The sequence below is a fragment of the Trichoderma atroviride genome, chromosome 3 (genome assembly GCF_020647795.1).
Source record: "Trichoderma atroviride chromosome 3, complete sequence".
NCBI classification, from domain to species: Eukaryota; Fungi; Ascomycota; class Sordariomycetes; order Hypocreales; family Hypocreaceae; genus Trichoderma; species Trichoderma atroviride.
The window spans coordinates 3,621,752-3,638,747 of NC_089402.1; the positions used below are offsets into that span (position 1 = coordinate 3,621,752).

The 16,996-nt window shown below is 49.9% G+C and overlaps 6 protein-coding genes across 6 annotated transcripts; 4 read left to right on the forward strand and 2 right to left on the reverse strand.

Annotated features, from left to right (window-relative positions):
* Nucleotides 1-161: 161 nt before the first annotated feature.
* On the forward strand, nucleotides 162-1,914 carry TrAtP1_006462 (uncharacterized protein; the record flags this gene model as incomplete). The annotated part of the gene is made up of 2 exons (XM_014083052.2): nucleotides 162-1,172; nucleotides 1,243-1,914. 2 exons carry the CDS (start codon nucleotides 162-164, stop codon nucleotides 1,912-1,914), a joined length of 1,683 nt encoding a protein of 560 aa, XP_013938527.2.
* A 25-nt stretch (nucleotides 1,915-1,939) lies between these two features.
* TrAtP1_006463 (uncharacterized protein) lies at nucleotides 1,940-2,572 on the forward strand (the record flags this gene model as incomplete). Its single annotated transcript, XM_066113137.1, has 1 exon — nucleotides 1,940-2,572. One exon carries the CDS (start codon nucleotides 1,940-1,942, stop codon nucleotides 2,570-2,572), a length of 633 nt encoding a protein of 210 aa, XP_065969223.1.
* Nucleotides 2,573-2,750: 178 nt separating this feature from the next.
* TrAtP1_006464 (uncharacterized protein) lies at nucleotides 2,751-5,624 on the reverse strand. Its single transcript, XM_014083053.2, has 4 exons — nucleotides 5,481-5,624; nucleotides 5,266-5,421; nucleotides 3,274-5,211; nucleotides 2,751-3,210 (listed from the first exon to the last, which is right to left on the reverse strand). Exons 1-4 carry the CDS (start codon nucleotides 5,506-5,508, stop codon nucleotides 2,882-2,884), a joined length of 2,451 nt encoding a protein of 816 aa, XP_013938528.1. The 5' UTR covers nucleotides 5,509-5,624; the 3' UTR covers nucleotides 2,751-2,881.
* A 209-nt stretch (nucleotides 5,625-5,833) lies between these two features.
* On the forward strand, nucleotides 5,834-8,079 carry TrAtP1_006465 (uncharacterized protein). Its single transcript, XM_014083054.2, has 3 exons — nucleotides 5,834-5,992; nucleotides 6,069-6,791; nucleotides 6,850-8,079. Exons 2-3 carry the CDS (start codon nucleotides 6,442-6,444, stop codon nucleotides 7,655-7,657), a joined length of 1,158 nt encoding a protein of 385 aa, XP_013938529.1. The 5' UTR covers nucleotides 5,834-5,992; nucleotides 6,069-6,441; the 3' UTR covers nucleotides 7,658-8,079.
* Nucleotides 8,080-10,261: 2,182 nt separating this feature from the next.
* Nucleotides 10,262-13,660, forward strand: TrAtP1_006466 (uncharacterized protein; the record flags this gene model as incomplete). The annotated part of the gene is made up of 6 exons (XM_066113138.1): nucleotides 10,262-10,442; nucleotides 10,539-10,684; nucleotides 10,737-10,830; nucleotides 10,910-11,138; nucleotides 11,204-13,509; nucleotides 13,569-13,660. The coding sequence occupies 6 exons, from the start codon at nucleotides 10,262-10,264 to the stop codon at nucleotides 13,658-13,660; spliced, it is 3,048 nt and encodes a 1,015-aa protein (XP_065969224.1).
* A 999-nt stretch (nucleotides 13,661-14,659) lies between these two features.
* Nucleotides 14,660-15,129, reverse strand: TrAtP1_006467 (uncharacterized protein; the record flags this gene model as incomplete). The annotated part of the gene is made up of 4 exons (XM_014083057.2): nucleotides 14,660-14,732; nucleotides 14,816-14,886; nucleotides 14,963-15,034; nucleotides 15,121-15,129. The coding sequence occupies 4 exons, from the start codon at nucleotides 15,127-15,129 to the stop codon at nucleotides 14,660-14,662; spliced, it is 225 nt and encodes a 74-aa protein (XP_013938532.1).
* Nucleotides 15,130-16,996: the final 1,867 nt, after the last annotated feature.

The window sequence follows — 16,996 nt, forward strand, 5'->3', positions numbered from 1 at the left end:
ACCAGCCAGCATTTATGCTTAGACTTGAGCATCAGATGAAACTCGCCATCTTACAACAGCGGATAGATCTCGGATTTGAAACCAAACACTATTTAAACAAAACCAATCTCATCTGAAGCACCCAACGAACCACTGCGAAGGGTATTCCACGACTCTTCACAATGGCGCCTCTCTGCGCAGATCCGCGCCAGATCGTGATAGCCCTGAATCCCGCCAGGCGAAAGGCGCTGCTATCTCTTGTCCAGGAGATCATTTCTGGCATGATCTCCGAGCTGGAGACTCATCCTGACGAATTAGGATCCATCGCACCAGAGGACGAAGGCAATCGAGACGATGAATCGGTCTCGCCAGACCTGTCTGAGAAAGCCGGGCGCTCTGCATCTCAAGGCGGCAGGGCTCAGAGCGTGTCGCTGCAGAAAGTAAAAACCACCAACGAGGCAGAGAAAGTTCTCGGGGCGGCATTGGCATACACGCTGGAGTGGCGAGATGAAGTCGTATCCAAGCTTGAAGAGATTGTGAACGTGGAAGAGACGAACAAGATTACAACTGAGAGGAAGACTCGACGTGAGGCTTTGGACAAGAAGAAGCTGGATATGCCCAGTAACGATCGCTTTCTCGTTGATGTGGATGGCATGCCTGTTGATGAGACAGAAGATGTTTCCATGCTGCAGTCGGTATATAAACCGATACCCACCAAGTTGACAACCATCCCCATCGAGGATCGAGAAGAAGCCCTCGGCTGTGTGCTGCTATTGCTTCTCTCTACAGGGGTATACTCAGCTCACTCTCGTGCCTTGGTGCTTTATCTGGCGTCATCGCTGGGGATTTCTTCAACGTTTCTTAACAAGGAAGAATCAGAAATCGCCATGTCGCTGATGGAGTCCTCTACAGCTAACAAAGACACAAAGGAAGCCATGTCTGCCGACGCTGAGGCCGCCAAGCGCAAACAACAGAACAAGGTCAGTCGCTTCTGGAAAGTCGGGCTGGCATCTGTAGCTGGCGCTGCGGTTATTGGAGTTACCGGAGGCTTGGCCGCTCCTCTGGTTGCCGGAGCGCTTGGGGGTATTCTTGGAGGCGTTGGTCTAGGAGGTATTGCAAGCTTTCTCGGTATCTTCTGGATGAACGGGGCTTTGGTTGGAACTCTTTTTGGAGCCTATGGCGCCAAGATGACTGTAAGTTCAAGGGGTGCTTTGTTTGGCCGGGGGGATCATGATATGCTGATATGGTTCTTCTTTTTTTCAGGGCGAAATGATGGATAACTACGCGAAAGAGGTCGAGGATTTCAAATTTCTTCCTCTCAGAGAAGAGTCTACAACAGGTGACCCGGAGGAAATTACCAAAGAGCAAAAAGAGCAGCGTCGTCTCCGCGTTACTATCGGAATCAATGGTTGGCTTAACACAGAAGATGATATCAAGAAACCCTGGCGCACTCTGAGTACCGACACCGAAGTCTTTGCTCTACGCTACGAGATGAACGTTCTTCTTAAACTGGGCACCGCACTAACCGACCTTGTCCGCTCCGTTGCCTGGAAGGCCTTCAAGGCAGAAATCATCAAGCGGACCTTGCTGGCGACTCTCTGGGCTGCCCTCTGGCCGATTCAAGTCTTGGCCGTTGCTTCCAACGTGGACAATCCGTTCAACCGTGGGCACAACAGATCCCGAAAGGCTGGGCAGCTTCTCGCCGATGCACTCATTAATAAAGTCCAGGGCGAACGGCCCGTCACACTGATGGGCTATTCCCTCGGCGCTGCAACCATCCATGCCTGTTTACAGTCTCTTGCCGAACGTCATGCCTTTGGTCTAGTCGATACGGTCATCCTTATCGGCACTCCAGCCCCCCTCCAGCTCAGCTCACTGGCGGACAATCCGGCCTGTTGTCTCAGGAAAGATCTTCAACGTCTACTCCGAGAATGACATGGTCTTGGGCTTCGTCTACCGAATGCACAGTCTCGCCCTCGGAGTCGCCGGCCTGCAGCCCATCAAAGACGTCAACGGGATCGTGAATGTGAACTTGAGCGATAGTGTCAGCGGCCATCTCCGATATCCCTCCCTCACGGGCGAGATCTTGCACAAATGTGGCTTCGTAAACGTCAAGGCCGGAACGGAAATCGAAACGGAAGAGGACGTCATCCAGATGAAAGACAAGGAAGCAGACCTTCTCGACTTTAGTGAAGGACATGATGACCACTTCAAGGCCGTAGACAAGTCTGCCGAGTCTCTTCAAGGTCTGACAATTACGCCTCCGGCTCTTTTGCCAAGCTACGAAGCTGCTACCAAGCCTGCCATCTCCAGACGACCTGTCGGCGGGTCTGGACCAGAATCTCCGCGCCCTCCTCCTCGAACGGCAGAGTCTGTACCTCCAATCGCGATGCATGACGAAGATGAGATCCCTCCACCTCTACCCAGACGCCAGACCGTTCCCTTGCAAGAGATTCGGATTCCTCGACGCCCAGTTCCGACCAAGACTGAGGAGCCTGCTAGCCCAAAAACGCCACTGACTCCGCAGTACGATTCCGATGATGAACGCCACGGGTCTATTTCGATGGTAGACAGGGACGTGGATGATGATTGATAGATTTACTCATAGGTAGTCTCGAATTCATCTTAACTAGACTTTGCAAAGGCACATGTACAAAAGCTAGTTAGATATTAGAGGAACTCGAACCATTAGAAAATCACCTGCTAGAAGATGACCCAAGCATGAATACTTCACTTTCTCTCAACACCCGCAAAAGGACATAGTATACAGTCATACATCCATTTAACAGGCTTTGCTCGAGTTTTTGCATGCTAGTTATCAAACAAGAGGACACCGCCGCTACATATACTTTTGTATCCTTTAACGCCACCCATAGTATATATACACAGACTAATATCTACCTTATAAGCCCATTCCTCCACCTGCCCAGGCCGGAAAGGCATCTTCGGGATTTATAGGATTGCCTTGCTGCTGTCTCTGGTTCTGACGTTCTCCTTCGACGTTCTGGGCATGCTGTTGCTGCATCCTCTGTCTCCACCACAGTAGGAAGACAAGAGCCAGCGTGATGCCTATGATGAGAGTGCTCTCAACGACGCCATCCAAGATGTCTTCATCGTCATCCCCGATAGTCCCGTCGTACATATCGTCAAGGTAATCGTCTTCGTACGGAAGTCCCTCGTCCTCTAAGAAGTTGGTTATCCACTCCGAGAGCGACCAGTCTTTCTTTTTCTCTGTGAAATTTGTTAGCATCGCCTCTCGGATTTTTTTTAAAGCTCTTCTCCTGATAGACTTACTCGGTTCGTCTTGGATAGAATGGACAGGGCCATTCGTCAGAGTATTCCAAGCGCTTCGTATCCGAAGTTTTAATAGACCGAGAGTGACGGGGAGATAGGCTTCATCGTTGACAGCCAGCGCGTGATCGTAGTACCGCTTGGCGAGATGGAAATCTTGTGTCAGCCCAATGCCATTTTCATGCATCCATCCCAGGTTGAAAAGTGCCTGGGCGCTCTGCGAATAATCAGAAGCACCGGTATAGCACTGTACCGCTTTACCAATATCTTGTTCGGTACCGATACCATAAAAGTAGTAGTCGCCCATTTTGACGAGAGCATCAATGTTTGATTGTCTTGATGCTCGTGTCCAGTAAATGAGCGCCAAGGCAGGGTTATCCAAGAGACCAGACTTGTCGTTCCGCTTACGCAGCACCTCAGAGATCGGTAATTTAGATTGGACAGTATCGAGGATCCATGCAACGTTAGTTTGCGCCCTCTCGTAGCCCTGCTCGGCAGCTAAGAGATACTCCAGGAACGCCAGATCATAGGCCTTGACTTCGTATGCATCATTCGCATCTGCCCACGACGATACGAGGGGCTCTGCTTTTTCAGCCACGCTCTTGTAGTAGCTCAGCGCCATGCTGCAAAGCTTTTCACGGCCCACGCCATGGAAAACCAGTTCTGCCAGGTAGTAATTTGCCTCAATGTTGCCATAACGAGCAGCTAGCTCAAAGTAGTTATTCGCGATCCGAACATCCTCCTGGCCGCCTTGGTCGAGGTAGAGCTGGCCCATTTGGACCTGCGCAGGAGCATAATCATGATCAGCAGATACTCTGAACAGCTCCACAGCCTTCGCAATATTCTCTTTGACACCATAGCCGTGCAGGTACATTAGTCCTAGGCCATATCGCGACAGCGCATCAGCTTGTGAGGAGCCACGATCAAACCAAATCTTTGCTCTGTCGAAATTCTGAGGAACTCCATCTCCCCTCAAATACATTTTGCCAAGATAGCCAGCTGCCTTCCCGGCTAGCTTGTCAATGCCAGACTTGGCATTTTCTACGGGGCGCCCATCCTTCTTCCAATATCTTGAGGCAACTAGAAGAAAGTACTTCCGGGCTAGTTCGAAGTCGTTGTCTAGTCCTCTCTGGCCCTCATAGTAGATCTGTCCCAGGTTGAGTGTAGCCTTCGAATCACTTTGTTGAGACATGAGATCTAGATATTCAATGATATCGCCAATAGCAGCGTTGGCGTCTGAGTTGACCCTGGGCTTGAACGCGTTCATGCCGGCACTAGAAGCGCTCGCCCCCTCTCCGTACAAGCCTCCAAAGTCGTCTGCGATGCGCCATGACTGAGCAATCCATGCCATTCCGCCTGGGGGACCAGAACGGTACCAATCTATAGCTTTATCTGCCACGCGCTTGTAGTACTTGACGGCAGTTTCACAGCTCTTGGTAGCTCCGATTCCTGCCAGATGCCGGAAACCAGCAGCCATTTCAGCTCTTGTATCTCCTCGAACGGCAGCAAAGGTGTAATAGAGAAGCGCCTTGGCTTGATCTTGGAGAACAACACCGCCAATGCCAGTTGAGTAGTATACCCCAAGCATGTACTGTGCCGTAGTATTTCCATGGCTAAATGCTAGTTGTTGGTAGTGCTTAAAGGCGGCATGAAGGTCCCTGGGGTGGCTGTAGTTGCCAAAAAAGTTGAAGTCAGCAAGCATGTATAATGCGTCGGAATTGTTTTGCTGAGCTGCTTGTTCAAGTAGCTCTACTGCATTGACTAGAGGGCCGCTGGTCGCCGTCGCCTTGGGCTGTGATGGTGCGATGACGGGGCCGGTCGGGATAGTTCTGAGGACTAGACGTAGAGCTGAGCTGAATATTCCTGATGATTCCCGTTTTCTTCGAGGCGGTAGAGGTATCTTTCGGAGCTCGGCGAGCGCAGCGTCGACAAGGTCGCTTCCTGTGCCAAGTTAGCTCGTCTGTTACGCTTCTATACTGACAAGTGACATCGTACCAGGCTGTATAAAGGCAGCACCATCCTGCTCTGCGCCAACATCCAGGAAGGATTCGACCGCATGCTTATCCGCGGCAGTGTGCGCCGAGTGGTCGTTTTGGCTGCCAAGAGGCTTTTGGTCGTGAGAACATACCGCCGCTGTGGCCTGCGCAAGCACTGAGATCACCATGTGAGCTTTACATGGTGCAACTGATGATGCGGCAGAGGGTACTTACGGAAGACACAGGCTATCCAGCCTCTCATTTTGGGCAATTGCTATGTGCCTATGTTCGAAGGGACAGCCCGCAGCATGGCTATCGCATAAAGACTGAAGCTGAAGCAGCGTACATGTGAGTGTCGCACGATACTGCGTCAGAGCCAGGTCCCTTTGCGATCGTACAAGCTGTCCACTACTCGCAATAGTCAGCTTCCGCTACCTGTTGATTGATGACTAAGCACAGCTCTTTGTCAGGAACTGGCGTCATCGCCAAACCTGGCACGTGTTCAGCGCAACTGACGGCTGGGATTCGTAGCGGCTAGATAGACGGAAATACTGGATATCAATGCTCCTTTCCAAGACATTCAATAATCTGTTCATTCAATATTCCACCAAGCCATGCGCTCTCAACCTCGTCACCAAACTACCATGCACAGAGGATCAAACAGCAATGTCCAGCGGTGTGGGGCCGGTGTGGCCAATGTCTCCCCAGACTCTTCAAGTTAGGTGCTGACTTGAGCGCTGAAGTCTGTAAGTGGCAGCACCCGACAGGTACTAGCGACAATTGCTGCCTGTAGCTTACAGCGCTAACGCCGCCACTTTCCAGCCCTCACGCGTTGAAGTGTCAGGGCTATAGCGCTGCAGCGCGTTAATGGCTGGTCTGGTCCGCGTCTTTTCAACACGCGCTACCCAGCAGCAACTTTTACCACTCAGCCATCAGCTAGCCCAGCCATCTTGCTTGTATCACGAAGATCTTGCACACAGCCTTTCAATCCCATTCTGCTCATATTTTCCAGCTCTTCTCATTTGCTACTTTGCACGTACACTTTGTACAACTACACTTGGTCAATTGGATATTGGCCACTCATCTACACACAGTGGGTGCCATTGTTGGCTTACGGACTGCTATTCCTGTCTATTCGCTCTCTCGACTGCTCAGCCGGCCAACTCCACTTCTCCACAACTCTCAATTCTGCACAATGTCAAGTCTCAAGAGAAAAGCGGCGACAACAGGCAACGAGACTGAGGCAAAGAAAACAAGGGCCAACGGCAGCATTTCTTCTTTCTTTGGTGCTGCCCCAAAGCCTGCTGGTGCTCCTGCCGCCCCCTCTCCAGCGACCAGGTTTGACAAGGCAAAATGGGTTGAAGGCTTGACTGCCGAGCAGAAGGAACTGCTCAAGCTTGAGATTGATACTCTCCACGACAGCTGGCTGGCATTGCTCAAGGATGACGTGACCACAAAGGAATTTCTTGACTTGAAGAAATTCTTGAACCGTGAGACGGCTGCTGGCAAGAAATGGTTTCCGCCAAAGGAAGACGTGTACTCCTGGTAGGTTATCCCGATCTCTCCAATTGCCTGCCTGTATCAGGTCGTCTAATAACCTCAGGTCTCGTCATACGCCATTCAACGAAGTCAAAGTCGTCATCGTCGGCCAAGATCCCTACCACAACGTGAACCAAGCCCACGGCATGGCCTTTTCCGTTCGACCGCCCACTCCGGCGCCACCGTCGCTCCGAAATATGTATATTGCTTTGAAGAAGGATTATCCTAGCTTCGTCGAGCCGCTGAACCGAGGTGGCTTGTTAACGCCATGGGCAGACCGAGGCGTGCTGATGCTCAATACCTGTCTTACTGTTCGTGCACATGAAGCCAATTCACATGCCAATCGCGGCTGGGAGCGATTCACGCAAAAGGTCATTGACCTCGTTGCTCAAAAGCGGACGCGAGGTGTGGTCTTCATGGCCTGGGGAACACCGGCCAGCAAGCGAGTGCAGAGGGTGGATAAACAACGCCACCTGGTGCTCCTCAGCGTTCACCCTAGCCCACTCAGCGCATCTAGGGGATTCTTTGACTGTGGTCATTTCAAAGCAGCAAACGAATGGCTCATCACTAGATATGGTGATGACGGGGAGATTGACTGGGCCCTGAAGCCCGGAAACACAACCAGGAAGCTTGTCAAGGAGGATGCCAAAGAAGACGCCAAAGAAGATGCGGAACCAGTAGCAAATGGAAATGCAAAGGGCGCAGAGACACTAGACGAGTCACCAGAGAAGTCAAAAGAGAGTGCAAAGACCAATGGTGCGTCTAAATCGAACAAGGCAGAACTCAAAAGCGAAGAAGACGACATCGATTCCGATGACGAGGCTGCGTTGGAAGAAGCTCTTAAGCTTGCAGAAGAGCAAACCAAGAATTAAGCATGAAACCATATGTGAACGAAGAGAAATGGTTACGATTGGAAAGGAAAAGCAGCGATTGGACATGATGGCATGTTTTGAATACGTTTAAGCTATAAACGATAGCACCTGGGATAATACTATGAAAGCGTCGGCAACGCAGGTTTAGGGCACATCAGATTGAAATATAGGGAACTTCACAATACAACATGGGATTTTACGGTTATGAAGCTTTTGGTGGAGCATTAGATAGTACTGCGCTGCAATCGCCTACGATTTCATCCCGCCTAGAGAGCATGAATCCTTGCTGCGGTTTTCACAGTGTACTTACAAGTATAGCTTCTTGCTGTCGCGTAGCTAAAACTAATCGCTTCCGCGACAATTTCGCTTTCGGTATCAATGGTGGCTCGCTGCCGGCATGCTCGTACCACCTAGGACCACTGGACTATTTCGTATCAATGCGTCTATCGCTTATTAGGCCTTGGTTGGGCAAGAATGCAGGGGTCGAGCTGGCGAAAAGAGCTCAGCTATACACTCAGCGCTCTATAATATGCGGCTGAACTGCGTGTGCATGGTTGGGCTCTCGGCAAATTGGCATTGAGCCTTGTTTATAATCAACCGTTGGTAATACCGGTTGCAATCAGCATAGAGTGCTCACAGTCTCTTTGCAAATGTTAGTACGTCGTTATGTGGTGCTGTTACCAGCGTTACCAACTACCAAGACAGGCTGGGGCTGGAATGGGTAAATTCACAGGATAGGATAGAATTTTCCCACGCCATGCAAAAGATACAGCAGTACATGAACCTGCTTAGCCAATAAACATCAAACAGTGCGTCTTGATAGGGCGGGCTACTCGCAACTATTGTACGAAGTTGGAAGCTGGCCGCTGACAGCCCGACTAGCAGCTGATGATAGGCTGAGGACTTGTTTCACAAGATCCTAGTGCAAGCAATTAAAACAACATCGTCTGCAGTGGCCCAAGCTTGGCCAACCCCTGCTTCGTATGATTTCATGGCCACGGATGCTCTCGAGGGAGCCCAAGTCAAGCGCTCTCGGTGCATGTGCTCCGCATGGAGAAAGCTTCCTTTGGGCGCTGCGAACGGATTACATACATGCAGATCAGATACCCGACTCAGGCGGCATAATATTGGGGCAACATCCGCAACGGCTCTGTGATCTGTGAGACAAGGAAGCAGCCGCGGACGAAACAAAGTTGGTGTGCATATGGCCCTGGCATATTTTGCGTATGGGTATTACTACATGTACTTAATAGGTACGGTAATCTGCGTGCGCTTTACAAGTGCCAAATGCCAGACCACATATTCGTACGGGCATGCATTTTGAGTAGAAAACTTGAGTGATACCTTGTTTATTTATAGCGAGCACTCATAGCTGCGACGCCCGATTGATGATTTGGCCGCGTGCTAATTTAAATTTCAGGGTTAGCTCCCGGGGCGCCCATGTCTGGGGCCAGCTGTTGGCGCTGAGAGCCAGCAAGAGCGCCACTGCTGCGAGCTCTGTAGTGGCAGCTCGTGGCGGGTTTGGCGCACTTAGCGTATTGCCGTTACGGGACACACACCCGCTATCGCGCTATCACACCGGCGGCCCCCCACCACTTGTTGCTAAACGCTGTAGCCACTACCGCCGTCTCCAGGCACAAGCATCAATTGATCGGTGCTCAATCTTTCTGCGATGCTGCTCCACCGCATGCTCGCCTCGAACAGGCCCAGTTCATCAAGGTTGCTGCCAAGAGGCCTCGTACATGTGCGAGGGACCGGCTTGGAGTGCCATGCCCAATCGTTCCATCAGACTCGTGCGCCTGCATCGAGAATATTGAACACTGTGAGCCAGAGCCCAATTGGGCCGGTGACATCAAGCTTCAATGTGCACCAACGACCAGAGCATCAACCCCAGGCACTGCAATTGGTGTGGCAGACACCTGGCCCCAAAAGCGTCGTCGTCCAAGTACCTCGCGGCGCTCTTTTCGCTGCAGCAGTACCTGCGCGCCCCCCAGCTGGCGCACCACCAGACACTTTAGCATCTAATCTTAGTCGCATAAAGACCCGTAGTAGACCGGCCCCTGGCTTGGACGTGTCGCGCCCCTGAAGGCGACGAGCAAAAAGATTCCCACCACCGCTTTCTTTGCCATCTCCAGCAAGCGAAATCAACTTCTTCCTCAGCGTGCGGGACGGCGAGTCTCTTCCCGAGCATCGTGAGCCTATTTTGTGTGCGCGCGCTGGTTGCTTCCCCTCGTTGAGCTTCATCTTCGTCTTCGACAAGTGCCCCTCCTTATTTCTTCTCTTTCCTATCGCCTCTACTTTACTTCTTCGCAAACTCCCCTTTGCCGCCACGGCCGAGTTACGGAACTTTCACAAAAACGTTCGCAGCGCGAATTGATCCATTTATTCTTTATCTCATTGTTTAAGCGAGTGGAGTGATTTGGTATCTCGGCAGGTTCAGTTGCGCTACGCCTGGACCCTCGCCTGAGATTCGGTATTGCTCTTTTTTTCTTCTTCTTTTTTTTTTCTGTTTGTTCACGGTGCCTTTAAACCATCCACCGCTTCTTGACGGCCTGAAATCGAATACTTCCACCGAATTTCTGGTCGTTGATAACATCGCCGAAAATGCCTGGCATCTTCTCACGCCGCAAGAAGGACGGCAAGTCCAAGAAGAATGGACTCGACGACTCTGCGGATTTGGTTCTGCAGAAGCAGAAATGGGACGATGCTTGGACCCGCAAGACGGTTGAGCCCGAGGAAGTTCGAGAGCTGCTGTGTGGCTGCACTGAAGAGCTCAAGAATCGAGGTAGGGATATCAGCTATTACCCAATCATCGTCACGTAGCTTTCCATGGCTTAGGAGCCTCACTGCGCATAATTATGGACTAACATTATCGCTATAGGCCTCGATCACCCGTTCTTCCTGCTTCCATTCCGACCGACATCGAACCCGAGTGCTGTGCGAACCTTTATTCGAAACTTCTTCAGTCAGGATCCCCCGATTAGTGGCGAGCTGCTGCTCCAAGAGCTGCGCATGACGGATCCTATGGTGTGTTTTTTCGGTATCGATGGCCAGGGCTAAATACTTACACATGGTATAGGTTATCTCGGGAGTGGCAAAATGGTGCTGGAGTCGTCTCCAGGGAGGTCTCGTTGGTTGGGATGCGTATGAGTTATTCAAGGTTGGTGAACGAGGTATGTGATATTATACGGCCAATCAGTGGCGACTTCTAAGACCTCTGTGCTCACGTACTGATTTTCGGAATTGCCCTAGACTCAAACATGGCTCGCGATTCGTTCAAAACCTTTATTCCTCTCAGCGTTGAGAATGCTGCGCGCCAACAGATCATCTTCGACTTCTTCAGCTTGATAGCGGCAGTGGCGGCGCATGGCAAGAACAACGGCTTTGGTGGGCGCAAGCTGTCTCGTATGGCTTCGTGGTGGACCTTTGAGCACAACGATACTGGCAATGGCTTCGATGGTGGCTATGGGTCTTGGCTCAGGTACGACAAGCTATCAAGGTTGAGTATGAAGTATAGATACAGAATCATGCTAACTGCGTTTCTAGCGCTGCCGATGCTACCAGCCATCTCTTTTTCGCTTATTTGCGATCGCTTTCTCCCGAACAAAACCCTACAGGAATCACCATGTTGCCTAGGTCGCTTCAAAAGCTTCTCCAGGAGACCGAATACCCTCCCCAGAGGCCGGAGCTGCTCATGGTCAAGACCAAAAAGGTTGCCATGATTGTTGAGACGGTTTCGCCGACGCCATTTGCTTTGTTGCGCAGAGCAAACCACTTTCAATATCGCGACTCCGACAGAGAACTCCAGGAATTCTCCAGCTACGAAGACCCCGTGGAGGCGCTTACGGAAGAATGCCAGCGAGTTCTAAAAGCAATCTCGTCAACTAACCAATCGCAAGTGTCTAGTATAAAGCACTCTACTGGCCTACGAGATGCTAGCTGGTCCAGATTCGAGGATATTGGATTCGCTAGCTCTCTGGAAGAGGAAGACGACGGCGAAGGAAGTGCCATACCAAACAAAAGAGTCCAACAACTTAGACAGTTCCAAGGTCTCCGCGGCAGCCCATTATCTGGTGGCAACGGCGTTGCACGCCCGACAACACCTTCATGGGCGGACTTCCTGTCAGCCGGGTTTGTCGATGACAACCAGTCCAGGCCCAACTACCTTTTGCCGCCTGATAAAATTCTTCCACCTCTGTCACCGGATGGTCGCCACAGTTCTCAGTCCCACTATCCAAGACTCGAGAGCGAACAGGATGTTGAGCCGGGAGAGCTTGCAAGTATCAGAGTTGTTGACTTGGATGATGCTTTCTGGTGGGTATGGATGACCAGTCTTGCGCCTGAGGAGACTCCCGAAAGAAAGTCGGCTTTTGGCCGATGCGCTGTGATTGAAACGCAACTTCGTGGCAGCCGATGGCTTGTCATGGAAGAGCTCATCGCAGGTGCGGCCCCCGGTGCCCAAGAAGGAGCGTATATTGCCGAAAAGAAGGGTTTGTTCTCCTGGGGTAAACGCTCCAAGACCATCTCCAAGCGCAAGAAGTCTCTTGATAAGAACGACAAGAATGCGACGGCGAACAAGAACGATAGCAAGGCCAGTATTGGCCCGGATGCGCATGCCAAGATTCAAGCAAAGGCTGCCCAGCTGAGGGCTCAAAAAGACCGGGAAGAAGAGCAACGCATACAGGCTACTCCTCGTCGCGGTCGTACCGATGCTGAACTGTTGGCTGAAAAGACTAACAGTGTTTTCACCCTCCAGCCTTTGATTGTGGGCGAAGCTTCTTCGGCAATGAAATGGGTCAAGAGTTACGACAAGGGCACTATCAAGGATATTTACATGGCCCATGACGAAGCGGGTCGAGGAACAGCTTTTAACCCTTCGCAACCCGAGCTTATCGTGAACCAGGAGCCCGCTGATGGCAATCATCCTTCTCCCTTGGTTCCTCCAAAGGACAATCACTTGACGCCAGCTGCCTCACCTTTGCCTCATGGGCACTCTGCCTTATCCTTGGTCCCAGAAAATGCTTTGGAAGAGGCGCGATCGCGGTCCCCTCTTCCAGAGAAGGCCGGAACTCCTGTGCCTCCCGCTCATGAGCCTAGCTTGCCAACACCACCCAAGGATGAGCCTGCTGCTCGAGTGATGTCGCCTACTTTTGATGGAAAAGCCTCTTTGGATACCCCACGGAGTCCCGAGCCGGCGAAGCAGCAAAAGACCAGCGGGTTCCGGAAGCTGTTTGGCCGCAAAAAGCGCAACTCGAAGAATCTTGATAATGTCACTACCGATCTGAATAAGATGCTTGAACAAAATGCTAAGAAGTCTATTGAGCAGCCAATGGCTAGTCCTGCTGTTGTCTCGCCGCTCGAGCCAGAAACTCCGGTCGAAGCAGCACCTGCTGGAGAACCGATCTATGAGCCAATTTACGACCAACCGGCGGACGATAATGACGCTCACGCTGATGTCCACGACGACGAGCATGAAGGTGGACATGACTTCTCAAGATTTGACCAAGGCCCTCTAGATGATGTACCGGCCTTTGTCCCGGATGAAGATGACGAAGACGAATTCGAAGATGCCGTCCCACAACCGGCTGTTCGTTCCACTCGTCCTGAACCGCCTCACCATGAGGCCCCAGAGCCTCCTAGCCATGAAGCCCCAGAGCCTCCTCGCCAAACTCCCAAGCCCAATTCAAGGCTACCTGTCAAAGAGGGCGCCGTGGTGGGCCAGGGCGGTGGCATTCATGAGAGATGGGCCCAACTTCGCAAAGCGAGTGAGCGACCTGCTCCTCGCCAAGTGGAAGTTCCATACGCGAAACCTACGAGACCCGCTGATGGCGATGAAACCAGCGGAGAAGAGAGTGAGTACTAATGGCTACAACCCTTGTTAACAGTAAATTCTAACTGTGTTTTTTTGTAGCAATCGAGTCTCGAGTCGCACGTATCAAGGCTCGGGTTGCAGAGCTTACTAATAACATGGAAGGCACATCGGTGCCTCTCCGCAACCCATAACTGAGTGCCCAAGCTCAATTCAATCTTAAATATCCAAATCATCTTCAGCCTATTATCAATAACTCTCGACCTTACAGTCTGCCGCAATTTGATACCACTCGCCGTTATAATCAGAGACACGATGCTATGTGCAGCATTTCATTTTTAATACTAGTCGATTCTTTCTCTCTTCATCTCTCGATTTATTTCTTGCAAATTTTGTATGATACCACCGGAAAGCTCAATGGATGGTGTGGGGGGTCTAAAAAATAAGCTGGTGTGGGAAGCGACCATATCTATTATTACCCAAAACACCACACCGCGGTTCCAACATCTTTATCTGAACGTTTGCAAAAAAAGAAAAACAGAGGCCCACAAACAGTGTGCCGAGGAGGTTCAAGCATTTGGAATTCGCCTTTGATCTTCCCCTTCTTTCTCCTTTCTCTATCTCCTTTCTCCCATCCGGAATAAAACTGCCTGGCATATTTCCTTCTTTTCTTTTCTCAATTTTTTTTCTTCTCTTTTCTTTACAGAGTTTTCTTGTTTTTATTTCGCAAGGATGAATACATCAGAGGGTTCCATGTGAAGATGGAATATCATGAATGTTGTTTGATACATACTCCTTTGAGGCTATCGACGCCTGATATATAGAGCCTGCAAATGCAAGAAATACTACCCTCGCTTGATACAGATGCTGGCTGGTTCGTGAATCGTGATTCGTAGTTTGTAATTCGTGGCTCGTTTGTTTAAACCTTGAAACGGACTGAGATGGGTGATGGGGAATGTAAGAACCTGCAACCCGATAAATACGCAGAAAGGAAGAAGGCGCTTCATAAATAAGGGATGCCACATGCTTATCAGCCTGTGCTATGATGTGTCTCATTGTGCTTCTTCTTTTCTTTTTGTGAAATCAATACCCGTGCTATAATGCTCTACTCCCAGACCAAACTCCCTTCGCCATGTCAGCGGCTCCAACAACTTTCTAGTTTCCCCCCGAATTTTAAATCAACTATCGCTCGTTTATGATGCGGCGAACGTGGGGAAGCAGTCGGCCAGGCCCTTGGTGTGCTTGTTTTGGGCGTGTTCCAGAAGACTAGACGAAGGCGGTAATAATTAGCCAAGTGCTCAAAGAGTATATATAGGATGCGAGAAGAGAAAGGAAGGAGGTCATCGTACGCAGGAGCCTTTGTGGTTTTCAGGAATGTCGACTTGCAGATCTGGCACTGGATGTCCATGGCCTGCTGGTTCTGTACGAGATGGTTCGGTCAGTCGAAGTTGGACGGCGAAACACAGGCTGAATCATATCAAAGTATAGAGACGTACGACTTTGAGCTGAGACTTGGCAACTCCTTTGTCCTTTGCGTTGCGTTCACGCTTCTGCTGAGCTTTGGCGCCCTGGACAAGAACAGTTAGTTACAAGGTTTGGGATCGGCGGGAAACAATGGAGCGCATGGGGAGTTGGCGGGAAATCAATATCTTACGTTGCCCATTGTGATGGATTTGATGTGGGAAAAGAATTGGGAAATAGATGGAAATATCTGTTTGTGAAAAAAGAGGATTGCTCGAGTACTATCGGCAAAGTGTGTTTTCTACTTTTACAAAGAGAGGCAAAATAATCTCCTAAGCGGTGTCACGAAAGTCGAGGCGATGCCGAATGGAGCCAAGATAGTGATAGCGATAAGCACTTAGGAGGAAAATTTGCAGAGGCGCTTCGGCATAGCGGCGCGCGCGGTCAGGTGAGCGGGTAGAAGGCCGAGCTGCAGAATGAGTTGATGGGTGCGTGCGCTTTTGATAGGCTGTAATGTGATTGATTAATTGATTACATGGTGAATGAAGATGTGAAGCTGGCATGTTGCAAGGCTTCAATGATTAATTGCACTTTTTGATATGGTAGGTTCAACATGTGAAGACGCATGCATGCACCTTTCTACTTGCTCTTATTGTTTGTAACCTGCGGAATGTTGCAGGGTAGTGGTATTTACACGTACTGCCGCCAACTTCAAAGTGCACCGGTAAATATTGCAAAATGGGTTCAAGTGTTTTGAGTCCTATTATACTTTTTGTTTTCGAGAGTTTTTCATATTTTCCAAATTTAGCTAGCTTCTACTTTCCTTTTGCGGCCTCGCTGCTTTTATTTTGTGCTGATCACTGAGATCACCTGCGGTACTTGAACAGCCACACCGAATCATGAGCTGTGTACTTGTAGGTACGCATGAAAAAGATACATGTATAGGTAGGTACCTTAATTCCTCTGAATTCCGTCATAATAAAGCCTGCAATCAACAGTGGTGCTGGAAGCACATGGAGCTTGTAGTTGTAATCTGTTATCGTCTTCAAACATATAACCTCGGTCGATAAGTGAGCCTCAGAACTAGCTGCTTAATTGTGCAATATAGTAGTGGTCCTAGATATGTAAGCAAATAGACAATACTTGGGAGAAATAGGGCTGCGCACTTGTCCAGACATGCTGTAGAATCCGTGACCATTCGGCTAGACCATTGTAGTGCGATTGCTTGGCCTGCCATCTTGGTAGGGACATTGTTTGTTATGTGTGACTTTTTGTGTATTTCTCCAGGGCACACTTTGCTTCCACAAGGGCAATTTGTCGAAAATCTTGATTGCCTGGTCACTATTGCGGAAGCAAAAGATTTGTGCTGCATTTGTAACGATAAGTAGTATTTTGTTTATTAAGCAGATGAATTGGTGTCGTTTCTGAGAAGAGCTTGACAAGTCTTTGAAGCTCTTCTCGGTCGTTAAGTTGTTTTGACCGAATACAATCTTAAACATTGTGGCTACCTAAAATGATTAATGTCTATGAAGCATATCTGGGCATGAGGGGTTGCTTTTTAGCGAACCTTGTTATCTGTTCAATCCATTATTTATAAAAGGGCATTCATATTGCATGGCTCATGTAAGAGGGTAAGGTATGCGTCAAGCCGCCAATTAAGCTTGTCGTATGTTGTAGTTGATTGTGCCTTTGAGTTGATTTCAGTAACTGGAATATAACAATATCAATAAGTCTGATCAGTTGCCTGGAGGCCGCGTCCAGGACTGCATGGCTAAGGACCTTGAATCGAATACCATGAGAGAAGAAAAGAGAAGGAGAGAACAGATCAAAAGAGGGGAATAAATAAGACGGCTCAAAAATAGGCATAGAAAAAATGAACACAATATTGTGACACAAGAGACTTGTGATTCAATGACACATCGTTATCTTCTGAGGTACTGTCAGTATTTGGACGCCGGCGCGAGGCTACCTGCATAAGAGCTCTAAGAGCTTCCAATACTTTCCATTCGTTCCTCGAGAATAGATGTTGTGTAACTTATTGATGGGCTGTAGAAGAGCATCGATTCTGC

Bases quoted from the DNA above. Each gene is read 5' to 3' on its own strand.
- TrAtP1_006464 (XM_014083053.2), bottom strand. From the start codon at position 5,508: ATGAGAGGCTGGATAGCCTGTGTCTTCC. The intron at 5,422-5,480 runs GTAAGTACCCTC...TGGTGATCTCAG, and splicing joins CTGGATAGCCTGTGTCTTCC to TGCTTGCGCAGGCCACAGCG. The intron at 5,212-5,265 runs GTACGATGTCAC...AACTTGGCACAG, and splicing joins TGCTGCCTTTATACAGCCTG to GAAGCGACCTTGTCGACGCT.
- TrAtP1_006465 (XM_014083054.2), top strand. From the start codon at position 6,442: ATGTCAAGTCTCAAGAGAAAAGCGGCGACAACAGGCAACGAGACTGAG. The intron at 6,792-6,849 runs GTAGGTTATCCC...TAATAACCTCAG, and splicing joins AAGGAAGACGTGTACTCCTG to GTCTCGTCATACGCCATTCA.